Source organism: the organism of the source record quoted next, unplaced genomic scaffold (genome assembly GCF_019419815.1).
Source record: "Pyrus x bretschneideri cultivar Hongxiangsu unplaced genomic scaffold, Pyrus_bretschneideri_v1 Contig52, whole genome shotgun sequence".
In the NCBI taxonomy this organism is placed as follows: domain Eukaryota; kingdom Viridiplantae; phylum Streptophyta; class Magnoliopsida; order Rosales; family Rosaceae; genus Pyrus; species Pyrus x bretschneideri.
Genome location: NW_025999790.1, coordinates 2,151,648 through 2,173,820, shown reverse-complemented (window position 1 = coordinate 2,173,820; position 22,173 = coordinate 2,151,648). Strand labels below are relative to the sequence as shown.

The following is a 22,173-nucleotide window of genomic DNA, read 5'->3' as shown; positions in this document are numbered from 1 at the left end:
GCCTTTTTTTAACTTTATTTTTTTAATATTTATCTCCTAAAATGATGTTCTCGACTTTATTTTTTTAATTTGTTTTTGTTGCCTTTATCATTTATCTCTCCCTCCTCTCCATAACTGCTATCTTTTAGAGGATAATTATCATGATTTTTTATCTCCTCCTAAAATGGATAGAAATTAGTTGAAACATCCTAATCCGTCTAAATTAGTCAGACCATATGCAGATATTAGTATAATTTATTAGATTTTTTTAATATAGATATTAATATTTTCTCCTAAAATGGAGAAGTTATTCCGTTCTTGTTTTGTTTTTTTTTCCAACATAACAAATTTTAATTTTTCTGTTTAATATCTCTCTCCTAAAATGGAGAGCAGTTATTCACCATGTGGCCATTTTTTCACTTTATTTTTAATATTTATCTCCTAAAATGGTGTTCTCCACTTTATTTTTTAATTGATTTGTTTTTATTAAAGTGTTGATTTTTGTTTTTAGTTAAAATGTTGTATTTTAGGGTCTTAAAAGAAAATGAGGAACTGGACGCACTTTTTTCTTTGTTTTACTGTCTAAACCGCAATACTGCTAAATTTTAGAGGATAATTATGATGTTTTTTTTTATTTTTTTATTTTCTGAAGTTTATTATTTTCCAATACAGTTTTTTTGTTCGGTTATGGTTTTTTTTACCAATTTGTCCTACCTTTTTGAACTTTTAAAGGTTTGATTGTGTAGATAACAAAGGGACTTTCTTGGCATTTTGAAATGCTTCACCAATTTGGCCTTTGATTTCTAAATTGTACAATATTACTACTTTGTTGGGTAGTTGTTAATTATTTTCTCTATCAAAGTAAGAACATAATTGGAATATTAAAAGCTTCACTTATTTAGGCTTCTCTCTTTATATATATAGATATAGATTAAGCAAACCAGAAATCAAAACACAGTTTGAGACGTTTTCGCAAACACTTTGTAAACTAATACAGTGATATGCAATCTCTTGCATGGAAAACAAATTAGAAATACATAGCACAACTCTATACTATATATCGTATTTGGCAGATCTATGAATAATCAAATAGCATCAATATGATCAGAAATGAATGATCAATGAGAAACAGTTAATTAATGGCAGTGAATTTGATTTGAAAAGAGACTAATAAAAATACTGCTAAAGAAGCCGCACTTGTCGTTTATGGTGAGTGAAAGGCTACTTCAAGAAGCTGCAGTTGTTGATCACGGCGAGTGAAATGGGTTTTCCTGTAAAAGAAAATTAACATGAAGGCTTTCCTGTTTTCCTTCCTTCTTTGTTCCTGCGTTCTAAATTATCTGACAATTCACTTTGTGGATATAATAGTAGAAAAAGAGAATATTGGAGAAACAAAGTGTAAACGAAATACGTAAACAATGGCTTCGATTTTCTGCAAAAGGAGAGAAAACTGAACCTTACCTGAAGAAAAATTTAAATTAAGCAATAGATTATGGGGCGTTACCTTTAAAAATGGCCATATGATGCTCCGCCTTCCTGCAATGCACTTTGCACGGGAATAAACAGGAAAAAATTTGGGAAAAATAATGGATAAATAGAAGCGATCCCAGAATCTGAAATTAAAACGCAGGATAAAAAGGGAGATAGAAATCAAATGCCAAAGAAGACAAAAGAGAAGAAAAGGGTGGAAGCAAATACCTGAGAGATTGGCGATCAATTAAATGTGGAATCAAATGGCAACTGCCCATAGCAGTTTGAAATCTGATGCCACGTTCATTTTCTCCTCGTGTCAAGTTGCACGATGGTGTCGGTTTAATACATGCTTCAGATACAGTTTCTCTGATATATAATTTAAATTATTTTTTACGTTTTTGTCCTCGATTTTGGGATTTTTTGGACTTTGATTGTGAAGAAAACGAAGGGGTTTTATTGGCATTTTTGAAAGCTTCACCAAACTGGGGCTCTCACTTTATATATATAGATAATAAAATATTTGTATTAAAAAATTAATAATTTAAAAAATAAAATTTATTATTATTTCTATTAAAATACGTAGTTTACCGTTTGTGTTTCTATTACATTAAAAAATTTCTCTAAAAACGGAAGCGAGTGGGTCTCCGCTCACTGTTCTTGTCTTAATTCCCAAAAGTATATAAACAGTTTTCTCAAACTTTTTTTTCTTTCAAATTGCAAATCATTCGCACCAAACATAACCTAATTAATTGGGTATCATTAAACTTTGTCGACACAGAAAAATTAAAAAGAAATTAACTTTTGAGGGTATGACCGTCTGAAATTTATTTACCCAAAAAAGCCTCCTGGTTGATTATGTTAATGATTAGTGGAGCTAGTTAATATGCTAAAAGATTCTGCATGGATAAAAAGTTAAAAATCCTGATGGGTTTATCATGGTAATTAAGTTTAACCTCAAATCAAAGAATCAATCACTCACAGAACCATATACATGAAAGAATAGAGTATCACTTACTACAATATCGAGAAAATACATAATCGACAAGCAAATCACAGTTTGACATGTGTGCATAAATTTTTTTTTGTGTGAATTTAACGAGTTGTTTTTGCATTAGTGTTAGACTGTAATTTGCAATTAACGATCGTGAAATGACTCTTTACATGTAAGGAGTCGGTGTCTGTACAAACATATCATACACACTACACAAAAAGTGCAGATTAGACTTGTATTGTATGTGACTCTCTAAGACTGTTTGGGCAATCTACAATGGAACTTAGGTCAACATATATAACTCTTCAACCTGCCAATGTTCGTTTAAGTCCAGCTCTTTGGTCTGGGGTCAGTCTTTTAGGGAAGCTGATCTCAAATATGATCTTCAAATCACCCCTATTCCCAGGCTCCTTTGCTATTGGCATACCTTCCCTGGCAACGACAAGCTCGTAGCCCGGGTTCACAATGTCAGTCACCGGAATTGATAAATCGCGACCATCAAGCGTGGTTAAGTTCACCGTGGTTCCGCCCAATGCCTCGGCCAATGTCACCTTTTTGTTCACAACGAGGTCATTGCCATCTCTCTTGTAAGTATTGTGTGCTTTCTCATCAATCACAAACACAAGGTCTGCTGGCAGGTGACCTAGCTGCTCGTTTCCTTTATCTGGGAATGTAATCTTGGTTCCCTTCTTCCATCCTGGCTTCACATCAATCGTCAATATTTCTTGTTCCATCACTTGGCGTCTGCAAAGCAAAATAAGTCGGTTGACATAACGTAGATATTTATATTGGAAGCTGATATTGGCACTTAAAAATAGTCGTACAACAATCCTTCCTTAATGAAAAAGTTAACAAGGGGAGGGCGCATAATGACTATTTTATATCATCGTTTACAACAAACGATCATGAATGAAACTATATCACGTTGGCTAAATCTATACATGTGCAACTAGCTAGTAAGAAATGAATCAATAAAGAAAGAAAATAGGAGAGTGTTAAAAATGGGTACCCATTTGCATCAATCACACTCCTTGATATCTTCATCTTCCTTGTTGATCCAGAATACAGCTCCTCAAGGCTGCATGGCAATTTGCTCTCAACTGCTTGTGGTTTCTTTGGTGTGACACCTTCACTATATGATCGAAAAATATTTTCACCACCACCACCAAATCCCCCGAACGTCCCCCCTCCATCGGATGAAAACCTCATGGATTTCCCAGGTCCTGATGATCCAAATCCGAAAGGACTGCTTCCGAAGAATTCCGCAAAAATGTCCTCCGCGTTCCTAGGATTAAATCCCTTGGATCCACCTCCATATGAGAATCCACCACTTCCAGGTGGTGGGATATCTTTCAAACCTTCTTCACCATCCTGATCATAAACTTGTCTTTTCTGAGGATCACTCAACACCTGGATTCACAAAACCATTACGTTATTTTATTCACACAACTAGCTAGAACAAAATTGAATCTTAACTGCTTGCATATATAAATGAAGGAGCACAGACTGTGAGATGCTATCCAGAGAGAGGCATTTAATTTCCGCTCATCTTTTTTATCCTTCTTCGTACTCTTGTTTATTGACGCCATTTGATTATTTTCTACTTTATTCAATATGAATGCTAGAAATAAACCGGGATGTGTAAAAACGGAAAAATTGTGCGTGAAAATCACTGCCTTTAATTTAGTGCAATCTAACTAAGCACAATCTAGGCTCATGGCCCCATGTATTTGGTTTTAAATGCAGAGTTGTTGGGAAAGGGAAAGAAGATGCACACATGAGTGTATGAATCGATATTGCCAAAACATGTATCTGATATGTTATCGATATATTGTATTAGTGAATATAATATGACACATTATTGATGACATATTGATAATAAAAAACAGACGTCTCTTTCCTAACAAAATTATAGAATAATTAAATAAATGAATGTGTACGAGAAATACAAGAAAAGAGAGAGAGAGAGAGATGCATGCCTCATAAGCCTCAGAGATCTACTTGAATCTGGCTTCTGCTTCTTTTTTGTCATTGGGGTTCTTGTCCGGGTGCCATTTCATGGCCAGCTTCCTATACTTCTTCTTTATATCATCTTCTGTAGCATTCTTGTTCACCTTCAATACGCTGTAATAATCCACCCCCATTCTCTCTCTCTCTCTCTCTCTCTCTCTCGAACAAAATTATGAACATAAAGATTAAGACTTGAGGGTCGATCATCAGAAAGAGGAAAATGGTGAGGTGCAGGGATTTCAATTTTGATTGGTCTTCTTCTTCTTCAGAGAATCAGAATATGTCACAAGAAAAAGAGAGAATATGAATGTTTGATGTCATGCTTCCTCCCTCATAAACTTTTTCCCTTTTTTAGGTTGCAGTGAAATTATGGTATATTTTGTTAAGACACAATGACGGCATGACTCCTATTTACAAGGAAGGAGAATGTGGATCATGGGACTTTTTTGGATGCTTCTGAGTCCTTAATATTTTGAATGTCTTAACCGTTAGATCTTTATTTTAAAAACACAAAAATTAAGATATATACAACTGTTAAAGCATCCGAAATACCTAGTAATCTGGAGCACCCAAATTTTTTTATAGTATCATTTTTTATTTTAGTTATGTTTCTACTTTACTGTTGGCTTCTAAAATTGTTGGACTAAGTCATATAATGGTGTATGATGGTGCGTAATGATCTTTCCATCTACTTTCTCATTTCATTTTACGAGTGTATAATGGTGTTTAATAATCAGAACGGTCAATTTTCTAAATATTTTTTTTAACAAACGACATTATCTACATTAAGAGAGAGGTTGACTTAATCTCATAATGAGCTAGCAATAATGTGGTTGAAATTGGCGAGAATTGAACCTAAAATTTCTTACTTATAAATGAAGAAAAATATCACTGGATCACACTACTAAATGGCTCTAAAGAATCTTTAAAGATTAACTTCTTAAAAAATCAACCGAATTAGAAATCGATTCCCGGTCAGATCAATGATGTCGTAATTTTAGTTTTATACCATGTAGCCCAAAAATCTCATAGATTGGATAGCAGCCCATCACTACCTAACAGGGCCCAACAGTAGCCCAAACCTGTCCCCACCACCTAATCCAAAGTTTTCTCTCTCTGGGGTCCCTCTCTCTCCTCTCCCTCTCCTCCGGTTTACTTTCCTCCCCCGTCTTCGATTCCGCAAACTCACCTTCTTCTCGGCCTCATCTTCTTCGAACCCATCTCCTTGTTCTTCTCAGCCTCTCACAGTCGCAGCATCACTCGCCCACACACTCTCTCACTCACTCCAGGTACACCTCTTAAACCCCCTTTTGTATTTTTATCTTTCCTGATTGATGATTTATTTTGGGTTTTATTAATAGTTTAATTTGGAGTTTAATTGAAGGTTTAATTCAGGTTTGTAGTTGGGGTTTAATTGAGGGTTTTACTTAGGTTTTGAATTAGGTGGGTTTTTGGTATTTCAGCTCCCCAGGTTTTTCACTTTCATTGTGGGTTGTTGTTTTTGGATTTAATTAACTTTGGGTTTTATTTTTCTCAAATTCCCAGCTGATTTGGCTTTCAAATAAAAACCAACAAATCACCTAAAAAAAAAGCTCCCATTTGTAATTTGAGGAGCTTTGTTGGGTTTTGTTTGGTTGCCCTAGACGACGGATAATAAGGGTTCTGTTTGAATGTAATGATTTGAAGTTTATATCTTTGAACATTTGCAGGTTAAATTTGGTGATAGCCATGCCAGACGTGCATTCCCTTGTGAATGATTTCCTTATTAAGCTTAAAAAGCGGTTAGTTGTTCTTTGGCGCACTTTGATAGACTATACTGGCACAAGCTGCGTGCTCAAGAGACTATACTGGTTAATAGGCATCTTTCATAATTCATAATTTGATTGCGAATATTTTGTTGTTGCAGTAAAATTGAGGGCTCGCTGGCCACCGCAAAACAGACGGCTGAATTAATTCGGTCGGTAATTTCAGCGCAGCGGGTGCCCTACACAAATCAAGCTGGAGCATTGATTGATGCTGTGAAGGCTGTTGGGGAGCAGCTGATTGCTGCAAATCCTGTTGGTAGGTGTTTTGAAAGATGGTTCAATGTTGCTATTTTTAATGGGTAAATTTTTCCATTAGTACAAAGGTCATTTATGTTACTTGGACATCTTTGTCTGTAATGTCTGAAAAGACACGGGACTGTGGATGGACATCTCATCTCAATGACTTGTTACTGTTTAAAATATTTGTTCTTTGTAGCAGTCATTTTGGAGGAGTCATATAGCTTTCAAATTGTAGTAATATGAACTTCAACACTTTTGCGACCATGTTTTTGTCGCCTTTCAAATTGGACTTTATCTTTGTTAGTGATATGAGTAGACTTGGAGTTGTTATTTTATCAAGTTTGGAATGCAGATATAATAACAGACTGTCTTCTTTTTAAGTAGCATAAATGCAGTGGGCAGTAGTGAGTATCAGGGTTGATAATGTTATATTTTTACCTTTTGTGTTGCTGTAGTTGGTACTTTTGATAGAGTACTCATTTGACTTTGAAGAATATAGTCAAATTACATAAATATATAAGTGTACTACAGATTATCCTGTTAAAAGGATAGTTGGTTTACAGTCTTCTTTCGTTTCGAAAAAAAAGAAGGATAGTTAGTTGATTACAGTGACCAATTTGTAGTGAATCATCCAAAGCTGAGAAGTTCCTCTCTGTTTACGGTCAATCAATATGTATAATAACTTTTATTTCCTAGGAGGAGAAATGTGGAAGATAATGTTTCTTCAGCTTTCACGTGGGTCCCCTGAAGAAAAGCCAATAGTAACCTCTTTTCTAGATAAGCAAATACTTTGATACAAAAATTCTGTCCTTGTTTTTGTTCAAGGAGTTTGGACGGCTAGAATTGGCAAGGGCAAGTGTCAAATTCCTCGTGGGTGCGGGGTTAAGTGCTCTGCTATTGGAGCTATATGCCTCCTAGCATGCCCTCCCCACCAAAAAAATACCTCTGCACGAGAAGGGAAAGCTAGGTTATGTTGTCGCTCCTACTGTATATGACCCATAAACCTTAACGAAGTTTGAGATATAATCACCTAGCTTTGCGTAAACGCAACCCCTACTTCTTCCTTGTTAATATGAAGTCCTTATTTGTTGTTTAAAAGAAAAAAAGGAGGGGACATGGCAACCCTTATTGAAGCTTATGTGGCACTTACATAAAAGTTTATAGATTCGTTTGAGAGATAAGTAGTGAGGATAACTTGATCATTTTCAGCACATAAAGGGGAGTTTTAGTAGCGGTTAATTGGACAGGCTGTTGAACTAGCTGCTCAACTTGTTCTTAGAAAGATATTTGAAATGTACATATTAGAGAAGCATGAAGGAGGTTATTATGCACATCTGTGCGTGTCTTCATTTAATTTTTTTTGTCAAGGACATTTTTAGGTCAAAGCACGTGAATGTTTATTTTCTTGCAATCCTATTGAAACTATAACTTTTGTTAGCTAGGTCTAATGATTATGTTAGCCAAGTCTAATTATCAAATTTTCTAGAATTCATTGTGCATGCAAAACTTTAGCATTTTGCCATTTTTATTTGTGTATCTTTAGTTAATACTCATGTATTACGAAACAAAATGATATCTCCTTTTAACCAAAGAAAACAAGTGATATATCTCCCAGGCATATAGAGCAAAGTTACATGATGTATGCATTTGAATTTAGATATATTTATCTTAAGATACGCTGCAAAATCTTTTTCTTATAATATGGACGTAGAGGCTTATTTTTTTTATTTTCATAATAATGTTTTGCACATATGATCGCAGAGCTTGCTGTGGGTAATATTGCGAGGCGTGTTTTGCACATTATTAGGGAGGAGGAACATTCTCTCACTACTGCTGCTATGGCTGGGTTGAACATGTCAACTGTTAGTGATGATGAAGATGATGTTGACCATGACAACCATCCGGTTCTATCTGCTGCTGTTGTTGCGGCTGCTGCAAGAAGCACACTGCGTCCACCATCTTTGCAAACACTGCTTGAGGACATACCTGATGCAGCAGCTGTTCCTCGCACTTCTTCATCTGGGGGTGATTCTGAAGAAAAAACCAAATGTATGATTTTCATTCTTAGCATCATTGAGAAACTTCTTTAGATACACCTTTCATTTTCCTCTTTTGATTAGAAAAAACAAAAAAAAAAAAGGTTAAAGGATATACACATTTGATATTTATTTCTGATCATAAATGTGGTATTTGTGTTTGGAAATTAGTCAATTAAAAACTAGTTTTTTAGTGGTCTGGCTTGTGGTGGTGGAATCGAAGTTAGTACCTTTTAACGGCAGATTATACAGCCATATGACTTATAGATATATGTTTTCTTTCATAGCTGCTGAAAAAAGTTCAAAAAGTCGGAAGCTGAAGCATGGTGTTATTGAAGCAGTCAATGAACTTATACAAGATATTGGCACTTGCCATGAACAGATTGCTGAGCAAGCAGTAGAGCACATTCACCATAAGTATGTATTGACCTCAAGCCTTGGCTATTAAGTTTGTCTCACTGTTACAGTTTATTTTTTTTCTTTCAACTAGAAAAGCATCCTTCAGTCATAATATGCTTATTTTCAATGTAAAAATGTGTATGAAATATAGTAAGTGGTGCTAAGTTTGATTTTGCGTGAGATTGCTATGTGCTATTGTTCTAACTTCTAACACGTATATGAGGTGGTTAGACTTTTTGGTGATTTTATTTTAGGCTCAGTGTGGTTGAGGTGCTAAGATAAACTCTTCGGTGTTCGACGTAGCAGCGGTAGAAAATTTTTTCGAGTTTAGCTACTAAACATAAATTAATTAGGGCCAAACGTGCTTCCATCTGTCCATCAATCTTTCAAGCACCCTTGCGACTGAGTCACAGTCACATTGTATTTCATTTGTTTGTATTTATTTGTATTTATTTGAGAAATGCAAAATTAAGCTACCTTTTCTTGAGGAAAGATTTCCGTATCATGAGGGCTCTTTCTTATTGATTCATGCACATTTTTATTCCTTTAGTTGGTGTTTATCTTTAGGATTGAATTAGTATCTAGGATATAGGCCTACATCGGAAGTCCTGAACCCTTAGAAACCCAGAACCTTATGCACTCCAGTGACACTCTCTGGTAAGCACATCATTCTCTTCATACCAAAAAAAAAAAAAATATCATATTTCTCCAGAAAAGAATTAGACAGGGCAAAGATTGCAAAGATCGCATATCTTGATAAATAGGAGACTGCAAAACATGAAAAAAAAAATGAGACCTCAATGAGAATATTTTGCTAGAGTGGCTTGTGGTTGATTTTAATTGATGTTTCATTGTGGTTATTTAAATCATGCTGCTAACTGCTTTTCTTTTGCAGTGAGGTTATATTAACTTTAGGTAGTTCAAGAACAGTACTGGAATTTCTATGTGCCGCTAAGGAGAAAAAAAGATCGTTTCGGGTATTTGTTGCAGAGGGAGCTCCAAGGTTAGTGTAAAAGTCTGCATATTTGTTACAGCGAATAAGATCCGTACTGATGTAATTTTGATAAATTATTGGTAACCATTGTTATTAATTGATTTGTATTAGGTATCAGGGGCATCTTCTTGCTAGAGAACTAGTTGCAAGAGGTTTACAGACCACGCTGATAACTGATTCAGCTGTTTTTGCCATGATATCTCGAGTCAACATGGTATGATGTGATCTTAGTATATTTTTTCGGTTTTTCCCAATATGAAACTCTACATCCTTGTTCACCCATTCAGCTTCATATTGATTTTTTAATGTTAAAGGTTATCGTTGGCGCTCATGCTGTCATGGCCAATGGGGGGGTCATAGCACCTGTCGGGTTGAATATGGTAGCACTTGCAGCACAAAGGCATGCTGTCCCTTTTGTTGTACTTGCCGGCAGTCACAAGGTAAGTCAATTCAATCACTGTTCGGCGTGCCTTGGAGATTCTATAGACTTGCTGTCATTCATAAATTGGGTTTCTTTTAAAATCAAGATGCGAAGCTGAAGAAGTGGGTTCCACCATTAGAGAATTTTCAATGAATAGATTAACATGAGATAAACATCTTTTGGGGTTCTAGGAAATAGAGACACAAGGGAAAGATGAAAGAGCAGGTTAGAAAGGCATGATTCCCATCTGCATCTTAGAAGGACTATTTAAACTCAAACAGATCTACCTGTGATGAATCAGTATTGCCTAAATTAAGTTACTAAAGTAAAATTTCAGTCCCATCTATCTGATAAGTGTCCTCAGACTCAAAACACGCAAAAAAAATGGAATTGCAAAGTATACAACAATTTTCTTGTCTTGTAATACTGTTTAAAATGTCGACCAATACACTATAGTTTCTTATAATTCCAGTTCAAACTATCTTGAATAATTCACTTTCTCTATATTCATGGCATTCTCACATCATCCAAAAAGGCATCGTGATACTCATGTTACTGTCTGAGTTATTTTCTAAAGTAGGCTCTGTTAATGTTTAGTTGTTAACTTATTCAAGTTTTTAATGGCTGCTTCCTAGTATTTTATTAGCCTTGTTTTTGCTTGTTTAGACTAGATTGGGGATCAGATCCTATGGGATTTTGTATATGGAGTTGTTGTTAACTGGATTGAATCATTGAACTGGGCGTCATTTCATCTGCAGCTCTTTTCTTGAACTTTAGCCCTAAAGCGATTTCTTTAATCCAATTCTTTTCCTGGTGGTTTACATGACAGTTGTGCCCTTTGTATCCTCACAATCCTGAAGTTTTACTTAATGAGTTAAGATCTCCTTCTGAGCTACTGGATTTTGGAGAGTTCTCAGATTGCATGGATTTTGGAAGTGGCACTGCTTCTTCACTTCTTCAAGTTGTCAATCCTACATTTGATTATGTGCCACCAAAGCTTGTCAGTCTATTTATCACTGATACGTAAGTCAACTAATTTCATGCACCAAATGGAACTGAATTCATAGATTAAAGATTTCACTTATTGAATTTCTAGTCTATTGTTTGTAGGAACCAATGAAAAGGAAAATTAATATTTTGGTCAGATGCAATCATATAAAATTCTCTTCTGAGTATTTCATACTTATTAGTTTTCTATTTCCCGACTACCTAGCTAATTTATAACTTACCATTGTTATTCCGTCACAGGGGAGGGCATAATCCTTCATATGTGTACCGGCTCATCGCAGATTATTATTCTGCTGATGATTTGGTGGTCCAACGAAGACCTGCTATGGGCAGTTGAGTTCAGCTCCCACATGTTTATCATATTCTTGGGTAAGTTTTTAGTCTAATTTTAGTCTCACAACCATTGGTATGTGTCTGGTGTATTCACGTAAAGTACATCACTTTACAACCGTTTTGAAATCCAGTACCAGAAAAAGTGAACTTTCAAATTCTAGGATCAGTTATAATTGATTCACACAGCACAAATTTATTCTCTACGCCGAACTTTGAAAGGCTGTTTTTCGTTTTTACCCTTCTGAAAGTTTGACATGTTCAAAGTTTTATTTGAGTGTTTATATCTGTTGTATGCTCTTTCTGGCTTCTTATGGTTTTTGGTTATTTCCGCTAATTTAAGTTAGTCTTCGCATTGGGTTCAATGAAGAAAAAAATCTCGTTTTAATATCCTCATATGTATTGATTCCATTTTTGTCACGATCCGCCTTAAGCCGCATTTTCTTTGTTTTTGTAGATTAGTCCAACTAATACAGGTGGAAAGATGTTCCTGAATTTTGATTTCAATCCTAATCAGAAAACTGAAAAATTTTAATAGAATAGCTAACAATAATGTAAGGAACCTGATCTAAACTTTTTGTTTTTATTTAAAAAAAAAATGGTGCCTTCTGTTGTATGTGTTCGAAAATTCGCTTATTATTCCTTTTTGGGTTGAGAGGAAAGGATGCAATCAAATTAGGACAATTTTCGAGATATGGACTGTCTGAAGTGTATTAAATCTTGACAGATATACCGTTGGGTGTGCGTGTGCCTCAAGTTCCGTCATGAATGTTTATTTACTGTATATGGAACTAACATTTTGCCTGTATTCTAGCTTCAGGTAGTATAATGGTGGTGGATGGATGAAGCGGAAAATGAAATTAAACTATCGTCGTGCTGAACCATGGGGAGCGTTATCATCATGCACAGGACATAAGAGAAACAAGGAGAGCCAATTTTGTGTATGTGGCCATTTAGGAAACGTAGAGCTGTATTGATACTGAAGTGAATAGACGGTGGTGATTTTTGCGATTGTGGAAGGACAAATGGAAAGGCATATTGTTTCCCATAACAAGATGTGTTGCGTGTAGGCTTTATCTTTTTGCAAATTGTTCTTCGTGCTCCTGCTCTTCTTGTTGCTCCTCGAAAGAAAACCGAGTGACAATTTCTAAAGGAAATTAATTTTTGCAAATTGTCACTCGGTTTTCCTTCCCTACACATCCTTGTTTGTTTCTGACCTTTGGATCGAATAAATCAAATTAGAATCAAGCGACGGAAAACCAGGGATGTGTAGAAGAAGAAAAGTGGTGCAAAAATTAGTTCCTTATACAAAAGGTCGTTTTTCACATAATGTAAGTTAAAATTCATGATAACGGTTATTTCTTTCAAGTAAAATCTAAACAATAACCTTACTTTAGGAGAGAAACGTAAGTACAACCATTTGGCCAATATCCAAGAGAATCACGTACTGTCATGCATTTTAAATTTCTTACCGAGCTGAACAATCAAACTGAAAGTCTATTACTAGTGATTATCTAATTTCGTTAACGACGATTATATTGTATCTTTTAAAGATAAAAATATCTAAATTGGAAATTATTACAACACTTGAAACAAACTGAACATAGTCCCGTACAGAAAAAAGAAAAAACTGCAATGCTATAGTACAATTTTACAAGCGCCCGGTAACAAAATCAAGACATTACTGGTGCTCTACGTCAAACCAGAAAAAGATTGACGTCCGAGCATAAATAACTCGAACTCGCTGCAAGGTCAAGTCTCCGCTAGTCAAGACAGCCTTGGCACCTCCTTCAATTCGAGTTCGAAAAACAGAAACGCCATCATTAGAACATTTCACAGGGGAAGATATTACCGTCTGGGCACTAGCTGTGCTCACAATAGGGCATGAAAGATGGTCTAGAGGATTCGTCTCGCATTGAAGCACACACCCCTCTATCGTCACCCTTCCGCTCCTATGAAGCAAGCAACAGCCAAGCTCTGCCTTCACAGTCAAGTTCGCCAATTTGCAGGTCGACAGGAGCTCCAATGCACTGCTCAAACAAAATGAACAGTGCATGCCAAACCATTTTCTCATGATAATAACAAAAGAAAAATACAGTGCGGTCATACTTTCAGGAGCACTTCCGGACTGCTACAGTAACAACTAAAAAAACCATCGTGATGATTTATATTTTTTTCGTTTAAAAAACCTGAAGAAGAAGAATAGCCATTTGGACTGACTGCTTCAAATTGAAACCAGTCCCGCTTTAACGTTAAAACCAATTAACAGTTAAAGTAGGAAAAGTGGAACCAACATGAGGACCACAATATGGTCCAATATCATACAATGTAGGCTAAGGTCATCCCTTAGGCTGATTTTTTTGAAAAATAAAAGATAAATTTATTGTATTTCTCTGATCTTGAATTCAAACATATAGGAAATAAAAGCAGGATTTTAATTTTAATAAAAAGTTAACATCGTCTTACAATCACAAGTGGAAACCTCTAGGACTACTAGTATTTTGTGATATTTAAGGAAGCAAAACGTTGAAAAGAATAAACAAAACAAAAGATCAATTTCTTATTTTGCTAGCATTCTGCCTTACATAAACCATCAAAAAGAGATCCAAAGCAAAAAGAAAAGGAGGAAGAGTGAAAAAGTTACTAAGATATTTTTCAGGCAATAAAATTTCTATCCTCAAAGTCGTAACAACCACAATTTTAACTTTCTGCAAGTAAAATTTAGCAGCATGGAAGTGGCTCCAAGAAAGATTTGACATTGAAGAGAGAAATTTCTCACAATCACCGCACAACAATAAAAAGTAAAGCATAGCCTTAAAACACACATACCTGTCTGAACCTCGAGAACAGTATATAGTCGTCTCATCAGGTTGCTCACCTGCACCAATCTGAACAAAGAAACTTGAAGATAGTGAATGGAGAAAAAGTTGGAAAAATCTACCTCTAGTATTTTGATAAATGTATCCTTCATCCAGGTGATGTAGGATAATCAGAAACAATAGGAATGCAAGAAGATATTTAGACGCGCTCCGGCCTTTGGCATCACACCAAAGGTGTATGCGAACCACTCTAATAGAGAAATTACAAATATTTCGGCATCACACCGGTGGTGCCTTGAAACCCCTCCAAGTTAACCTGTGCCTCACACGGATACAAGAGATCCATAATTTCTTTTCACTCGCTCTCATTTTAAAATCTTACAATACACAAATCTGTAAAGATCCACATTAATCTACTTGAAAATCCTAAAGACTAATTTATGACACCTGATACATTAACCGGCAGAGTACATGTGCAAACTGCATTTATTACATAAGAAACTAAAAGGCCTCTAATTTCTTAAATTTTAAACTTGGCTCCTGCATCACCAGGACAACAGCACACACTGCGTGTGCAAGCATGCTAATTGAGTTTAGGGTACTTGGAGACATACCAGGCAGAGTCGCTTTTTTATTTGAATATTATAAGCAAGATGTCTTCCGCCTGCTGAAATTAGAATAGTATCGCCTGGCCTGTAAGAAAAAGTAATGAACAGTTTAACAGTCCTCCACATGAACAAAAGACTTATACAGACAGATTTAACTTTCCAAACCTTGCAGCCTCAACAGCTGTCTCAAGGTTGGGGAAAACCCCAGGCTCCAAAAGATCTTTGGCGGACCGGTCAACTCGCAGCCACAAGCGAGGGTGACATGCCAAGTAAAGCCATCTGTGGCAAACGAGGGCGGTGTTATACCGATCTGCAAACTCAATAGCAATTTGAGACAGAAGTTGAAAAAAATTGATTTGAAACATGCATTTGAGCTATCAATATCTATCACAAAAACTTGATACAACTGAAATAGACAAATTTAGACAACCATAACATCCATTTTAGTGCCCGCCAAATATATACAGGAACAACCACATCTTTCCATCATAACAACGCAATTATAAAATTGCTAGAAAATTCAAAATACTCTGCCAACATCTCCAATTCTCTACATTCTACAACGAATTCTGTAACTTGACAATACCAGATGCTTTAAGCAGCCGTGCGGTGAACGCAGACCGAACTATTCTTTCGCCTTTTACTAAAAATACTGTGTGCAACGCCGCATCCAGCAGCATATGCCAATTTTTTCAAGGGATTTCTCTTCTTAGAGAAGCCCCACAAAAATCTTTTTAAAAAAGGGAAAAAAAAGAACCATATCTCAGACCATAAAATCGCTAAAAACCAATAAAACCACAAGAATTATGCAATAACAATTACCCAATTTACAGACCGCAGAGCAAAACCCTAATGCCATAATTGACCGAAAATATCAATGAAAGTGCAATTGAACCAAAACCCACAAACTGGCATGGTGCAATGACTCATAAGTGGAATTAAATATTGGGTTTTTGCATAAAAGTTTCAATCTTTTCGAAAAATATAAGAAGAGAATAAGAGAGAAAAGATAGGCACCTGGAATGGGAGAGAGGAAGCTGAAGATGTGCATCAGACATCCATCATCAAGATTATTTATAAGGCATGAGGACGACTTTGAGGAGCTCCTGCTTCTCTTTGTCGTTGTGAGGCTTCTCTTCCACCTTTTTTGCTCTATCTCCTCCACCACGTCCTCCATAGCCTCTTCCCTCTCTGCGTCTCTAGACTCTTGCAAGAGAGATCTCTGTGGAATGTTAAGGCTGTTGACTACGACAAACCGACACACTTACCACTTATCTCCCCACACGTGCCAATTTACTTCATTTTTTATTTGGTTCGTCGGACAATTTTTTTTTTTATTTTTTTTTTTTTTTTGGGACAATTAGTAACACGAAATTGCTCTCTCAATTGGAAGCGACACTTATTAAATTTACAATAAACACTAATTCACATGCCAATTTGTTGTCAAATTAAGTTAATTAACTAAACAATATAAGCGTGATCACATGTGCTAGGCTTTTGATTTCTCTTTCGTTAACTTTGGTTTTGGGTTTTTATGACATGTGGTTTTTGAAATTAATCTACCCCATTAAGATGGTTTTTGAAATAGAAAACTGATCAATGTAATTTCTAAAAATGGATGTTGCACATCAATGTAGTACTTTCATTACAATTTTGTTTTTTTTTTTATATGCTTATGATCGGGTTCTAAAAATTTAATTAAATATTACAATGTAAATTTAAAATACTTAAATAATAATAAAAATGTTCTATTTTTATATGGATTATCCAAGGGAAATGGAGATGTTAGTTTAAGAGTGGTAAGGCACCTAAGTACTGCTCATGCGTCCTGCAAAGAGTAGTGCCCTCAAATGCATTCAGTATGATCTTTCATGCACGACGACGAGTGAGTTCGTTCTTGCCTAAAGGGATATAGAAGGAGAAATGCACAGATAGATAAAGAGAGAGATAGAGGCTCATGTATTCGGAGCTATAAACATACAACGAGTACTACAACGAACATGGGAACACTAAAGGTCGCTCCTCATTGATCATCGCCTTCTTCCGATTCTACTGTAATCTTGCAGTTAGTGCAGTACTACTACTAATGAAAAATACATTAAAGTGGTAGTGGATCTTTCGTTGAACACTACTGCAGAAGAGCGTTAATCTACTTGTTCACGTTTTATTTGGATCTTTTCCTCTTTTCTTGTCAACCAAGAAACGGATTGATTATATTTGTTATACTGGAAAGGTTACATATGCAAAACTTGCATATGCAAAATCTTAGTAACTGAATGATTCCAGTTTCAAGCCAAACTCATGAAACGAGATATGCGCAGAAGATCTTGTTCGTCATATTAATTTTTACACCCTTCGGAAGATGTAATGCGGCTCGATTAACAAAACATCTTGATGCAAAAACTCAAATCTTCCGCTTTCCCTCTGACAAAATACCCATCAAGGAAACCCTGCTTTTGGTTTATTTTGGGATTTTGTTTGCGCTCTCGATTTTCAGACGACGGGCCAATTAGTTGAGATTTGGATTTCTTTCCCTTTTGTCGAAACGCACAAATTTTGTTTCGGTGGGATCGATCTCGAATAGCTGCGTGTGTCTACCCTTTCCAAGGTATGGTGTTCACCGGTGGCATGTTTTAGTGTGTTTCTGGTTTTTTTTTTTTTTTTTTTTCCTTTGTTTTGTATTTCTAATTTATCGTTTGCTGCTTCACAATGGTGATTGTATGTTTTAGTTTGGATGTTTTTCTGATTTTGGGTCGGTCAGTTTTTTTGGGCTGCTTGAGAAAATGTGATCCAATGTTTTGATTGAGTGAAATAATTAAGAGATAAAAAAAGAGTGGAGAATTAGTGTCAAGAGTAGTGATGGAAAAGATGAGGAAAAAACGATAGATGTGGAAGAAAGGGGGGACTAGAAATCGAGGAAAGTGACGAGAAAAAAAAAAAGGGGGTTAAGTGAGCAGCCAAAAGAGAAAAAATGAGGAAAAAAAAAAGGCTTAATGTGGGGAGTAGGCAAAAGAGAAAAGCAAGAGAAGGGAGACAGAACAGGAACAAGGTGTGGTTTTGTTGTTGGTTTTATCCAAATTTTTTTATTTGGAATTTGATTTGAAGCTTATGTGTTATTAGTTTAGTCTAATTCAGTGTTGGTTTATCTAGGTTTGTAGCTAATTTAATGTTAATGTTGGCTGATCTTGATGTTTTAATTTGTTGTGAACTTATATGCGTTTCGTTTTTTTAATTGTTACTTTACAGTTGCTATTTTTTTTTTTTTTAATTTGAGGATTTAGTGTCATTATACACCTTTTGCACCACTGTTTGTTCTGTTTTTCTCGGTTTTACATATAGTTTTGGTAGAATTGGACTGTTCTTTTTAACTTAATTAAAGCGTTTGAGACTTAATTGAATGAAAGTTTAGTTTGGTTTGATCACGATGAGGTGTTTGATGTTGGGTGTATGATCCTCAGGTCCAATGGAAATGTGTAATTCCCATCTTCCAGTGATAAGCTTTTAGGATTTTACAAATTGTGGTTCCTAAAGATCATTCGCTGTATAGAAGCATTATGATTTCTGGGGTTTGATATTTCATTTAGTTTTGTTATATTTGGAATATAAGTTTTTCAAATTGTTTGCTTCTTCTTGGGCCGTGCCATGCAAGAAGGCTATTGAAAGAATTTTTACCAAGGGTTCATCGAAGAGCTCTGTGTGTTTACTGAAAGGCATGGTGTTCATCGATCTAAACTTCTAATTTGTTTCTCAATTTTTTTATAGTTTTGGATTTTTAAAAACCCTCGATTGAATAGGATACTGGCATGGTCCCTTACAGGAGAAAAAAAGCTTCATTTAAAAAAAAAAAAAATTAGTTTTTGTTATTTTTTTCAGAGGAACTCGGGTGGTGGCTATATTACTAATTAGCGACAGAAGTTATATATTCTTATGAGTACACTATGGATGCTGGTTTGCTATGTCACTTTTTGGGATGAAATTACTATAAATACACAAGAAAAATTGGATTGATATTATTGGTTTGTACGCAAAAATACAAAATACCCAGAAACCTGAAGTGGAAAAAAAAGGTATCCATCTCTTTTTCTTCAACTTTTGCTTCGTTTTTACCTCTTTTTCCATTTTTGTGCTTCATAATTTTTTTTAAACATTTAACATTTTTTTCACTGTAATCTGTTTTGTTAAAGGTAATGATAAGGATATATCAATTTTGTTTGTTTGGGGGGTTTATGATCAGAACCCTGATGAGACCTTCAGTGTGAAAGGCTTTTGGTTTCACAAGTCACAACAAAATTGAATACCAAATGAATAAAAATCTGGCCATAAATGCACCACTTCTTTACTCCATATTTATGCACATATCTCCCAATATATATGCACTGATGAGACCCTAAGGAGGTTACGATATGTTTCCCAATTATTAAACAAACTGAGATAACTTAACAAGTTAAATTATTATATCTTTATAAGAAACATTAGCTTATATGTGCACTAAGTAAACTAAGGTCATCTATTATAAGTCTCCCTAAGTCTTCGATCTCTTTACAGTGTGTTATTTGTGTCTGATTGGTTTTTCCCCTATATTTCCCTATGTTTTCTATCACTTTATATGTGCACTGATTAATTTGATCAGTGTGTGTGTATTTGTGTCTAATTGGTGTTGGGTATATTCCAATTTGGGGTCTTTATTTACTTAGTGTGCAATCCAATGTCTTATCTGGTTAGAGAGAACATAATGTTTGACAATAGGATGTCTGATATCTGATCCACCTGGTTCTGTAGATATGCTGAATAAGTAAGGACTGTTTGCCGATTTAGTTGCTTGTCGAGTATCTAGAGATTGTCTTTTACCAGTAGATGATTAATTGTAGATGTAATGCCCCTTAGTAGAAGGAAATTAAGGTGCATTAACAAGAAAAATCAAGATAATGTGTACACAAGTGGATTAGTTTTTTTGCTGTCGGTGTCCAACCTGATGCAAGCATCTTTTGAAGAGTGTAATATCTTTTGAATTGTACATAAAAACCAAGCTGCTTATCTTACTGATCCTATTCACTCATCTATCTCTTTGTTCATTCAGGATTATGTTTAATTTATTCAGGTTAAATGTGTCTTATTCATGCAGTTAAGGCTGGTGCATTCAAATCCCGCAACAACGCGCAGACATTTTTACTAGTATTAGACCATAAGAGGGGGAGTAGGGTTGCTATATTCAAGCTCTCTTTTTTATTTTTATTTGAATTGGATTTCATTTTTTTTTTTATAGGTTGATCATCTTACATCATTCGTGAGAAGTGGGATGGTGAGTTGTTTGTAAAAAATGTGTTTTTATTTAGTTCATTGCAGATTCTTATTCTTTTATTTAGTTCACCATTCATGCTTTTAAAGATAAGAAGTGCAATGCTCTCTCATATGTTAGTTTTGGGAGGCAAAGTTTTGAGCTTTCTGCATTAAATGTCCTGTTTTCGGGACAAAATTTGGTGTTTTAAGATGTCATGAACAAATTGTTGTTGCCTAGGTTTTGTGTTGTTGCGAATTTACTTGAGATCCTCACTTGATATATTCTTACTTCTCCCAATTTCATGAGCAGAAGAAGATGAAAATCAAAGATCTTCGACGTTCCCACGAATGCCTTAGTTATTCTGGTGAACAAAGATCTAGAGTTCAAGTTTGTACATCTGATTCTCACAGGCTAGATGGATGGAGAAAATCAGCAGGAACTTATTCACTGTCACACAAGGTATACTTGAATCAAAATCTATTTTGTTATGCATTGGAAAGTGTTTCTGTTTCATACAAGGTATACTTGAATCATGTCATTTGTTGTGACTTTTTATTTCAATCAGTTTGACTGCCCTTCTTGTGACATCCCACATCTCCCAGAGGAGTGATCCTTATATGTATATTCCCATCCCTACCTAGCACGAGGCCTTTTGGGAGCTCACTGGCTTCGGGTTTTATGGGAATTCCGAAGTTAAGCGAGTAGCACGTGAGAGCATTCCCAGGATGGGTGACCCATCGGGAAGATCTCGTGTGAGTTCCCAGAAACAAAATCGTGAGGGCATGATCGGGGCCCAAAGCGGACAATATCGTGCTATGGTGGTGGAGCGGGCCCGGGAAGTGATCCGCCCCGGGCCGGGATGTGACAATTTGGTATCAGAGCCTAACCCTGGTAGCGTGTGTGTCGACGAGGACGTCGGGCCCCTAAGGGGGGGTGGATTGTGACATCCCACATCTCCCAGGGGAGTGATCCTTATATGTATATTTCCATCCCTACCTAGCACGAGGCCTTTTGGGAGCTCACTGGCTTCGGGTTCCATGGGAACTCCGAAGTTAAGCGAGTAGCACGTGAGAGCATTCTTAGAATGGGTGACCCATCGGGAAGTTCTCGTGTGAGTTCCCAAAAACAAAATCGTGAGGGCATGGTCGGGGCCCAAAGCAGACAATATCGTGCTACGGTGGTGGAGCGGGCCCGGGAAGTGATCCGCCCCGGGCCGGGATGTGACACTTCTAACCCTTGAATAAGCCATGCTCAGTTGAATGTATAAGAAAGCCAAACTGCTTATCTTATTGACCTCGTTCACTCATGTGTTCCTGTGTTCATTCATGATTATGTTGAATTTATTCAAGTTAAATGTGTCTTATTCATGCAGTTACGCCTGAAACAGTTGGTTCCCGTTACAACGAGCGGGCTTATTATCTAGTTACCAACTAAAGAACATGGGATAGTATTATTATTATTAGGTGCAAGAAACTAGAAGCAGATCATCAATTCAGTACTGTTTAAAGAACGAAAAAGCCCCAATTACCATCGGGTGCCGAATTTTTATTTTTTTGAAGGAAAGCAAGAAACAGGGAGGGAATAAAATGAAGAGTACTACAGCAAAATATAAATTGGAGGGAACGTCTGGGAAGAAAAAAAGGGGATAAGAAGAAATTAAATTGATTTTATGATGGATATTAATTAGTATAAAATTAATTATGAGAATGTGATATATAAAAAAAAATGATAAAAGACTATATTTAAACTTGCCACGCTGCGAGTTTTGAGTGAATTGTAGTG

The 22,173-nt window shown here is 35.9% G+C and overlaps 2 protein-coding genes, 1 non-coding gene and 1 pseudogene across 7 annotated transcripts; 2 read left to right on the top strand and 2 right to left on the bottom strand.

Annotated features, from left to right (window-relative positions):
* Nucleotides 1–2,646: 2,646 nt before the first annotated feature.
* LOC103945587 lies at nucleotides 2,647–4,594 on the bottom strand (annotated as a pseudogene).
* Nucleotides 4,595–5,585: 991 nt separating this feature from the next.
* Nucleotides 5,586–12,737, top strand: LOC103945586 (translation initiation factor eIF-2B subunit beta). 4 transcript variants are annotated; one of them, XM_009356183.3, is made up of 11 exons: nucleotides 5,586–5,742; nucleotides 6,163–6,234; nucleotides 6,360–6,514; nucleotides 8,260–8,547; nucleotides 8,822–8,951; nucleotides 9,829–9,936; nucleotides 10,039–10,141; nucleotides 10,242–10,367; nucleotides 11,178–11,371; nucleotides 11,597–11,725; nucleotides 12,507–12,737. In XM_009356183.3, exons 2-10 carry the CDS (start codon nucleotides 6,182–6,184, stop codon nucleotides 11,691–11,693), a joined length of 1,254 nt encoding a protein of 417 aa, XP_009354458.2. In that variant the 5' UTR covers nucleotides 5,586–5,742; nucleotides 6,163–6,181; the 3' UTR covers nucleotides 11,694–11,725; nucleotides 12,507–12,737. The 4 variants fall into 4 exon arrangements, with proteins under 4 accessions (XP_009354458.2, XP_009354456.2, XP_009354457.2 ...); XM_009356181.3 differs by having other exon boundaries at nucleotides 12,501–12,737; XM_009356182.3 differs by having other exon boundaries at nucleotides 12,414–12,737.
* Nucleotides 12,738–13,209: 472 nt separating this feature from the next.
* On the bottom strand, nucleotides 13,210–16,326 carry LOC103945585 (F-box protein SKIP5). Of its 2 annotated transcripts, none has more exons than XM_009356179.3 (5): nucleotides 16,131–16,326; nucleotides 15,279–15,423; nucleotides 15,120–15,198; nucleotides 14,516–14,574; nucleotides 13,210–13,716 (listed from the first exon to the last, which is right to left on the bottom strand). In XM_009356179.3, exons 1-5 carry the CDS (start codon nucleotides 16,288–16,290, stop codon nucleotides 13,368–13,370), a joined length of 792 nt encoding a protein of 263 aa, XP_009354454.1. In that variant the 5' UTR covers nucleotides 16,291–16,326; the 3' UTR covers nucleotides 13,210–13,367. The 2 variants fall into 2 exon arrangements, with proteins under 2 accessions (XP_009354454.1, XP_009354455.2); XM_009356180.3 differs by having other exon boundaries at nucleotides 15,279–15,392; nucleotides 16,131–16,271.
* LOC125470795 lies at nucleotides 15,714–15,832 on the top strand. The gene has a single exon (XR_007253192.1). It is a non-coding gene; the product is annotated as a U5 spliceosomal RNA (small nuclear RNA).
* Nucleotides 16,327–22,173: the final 5,847 nt, after the last annotated feature.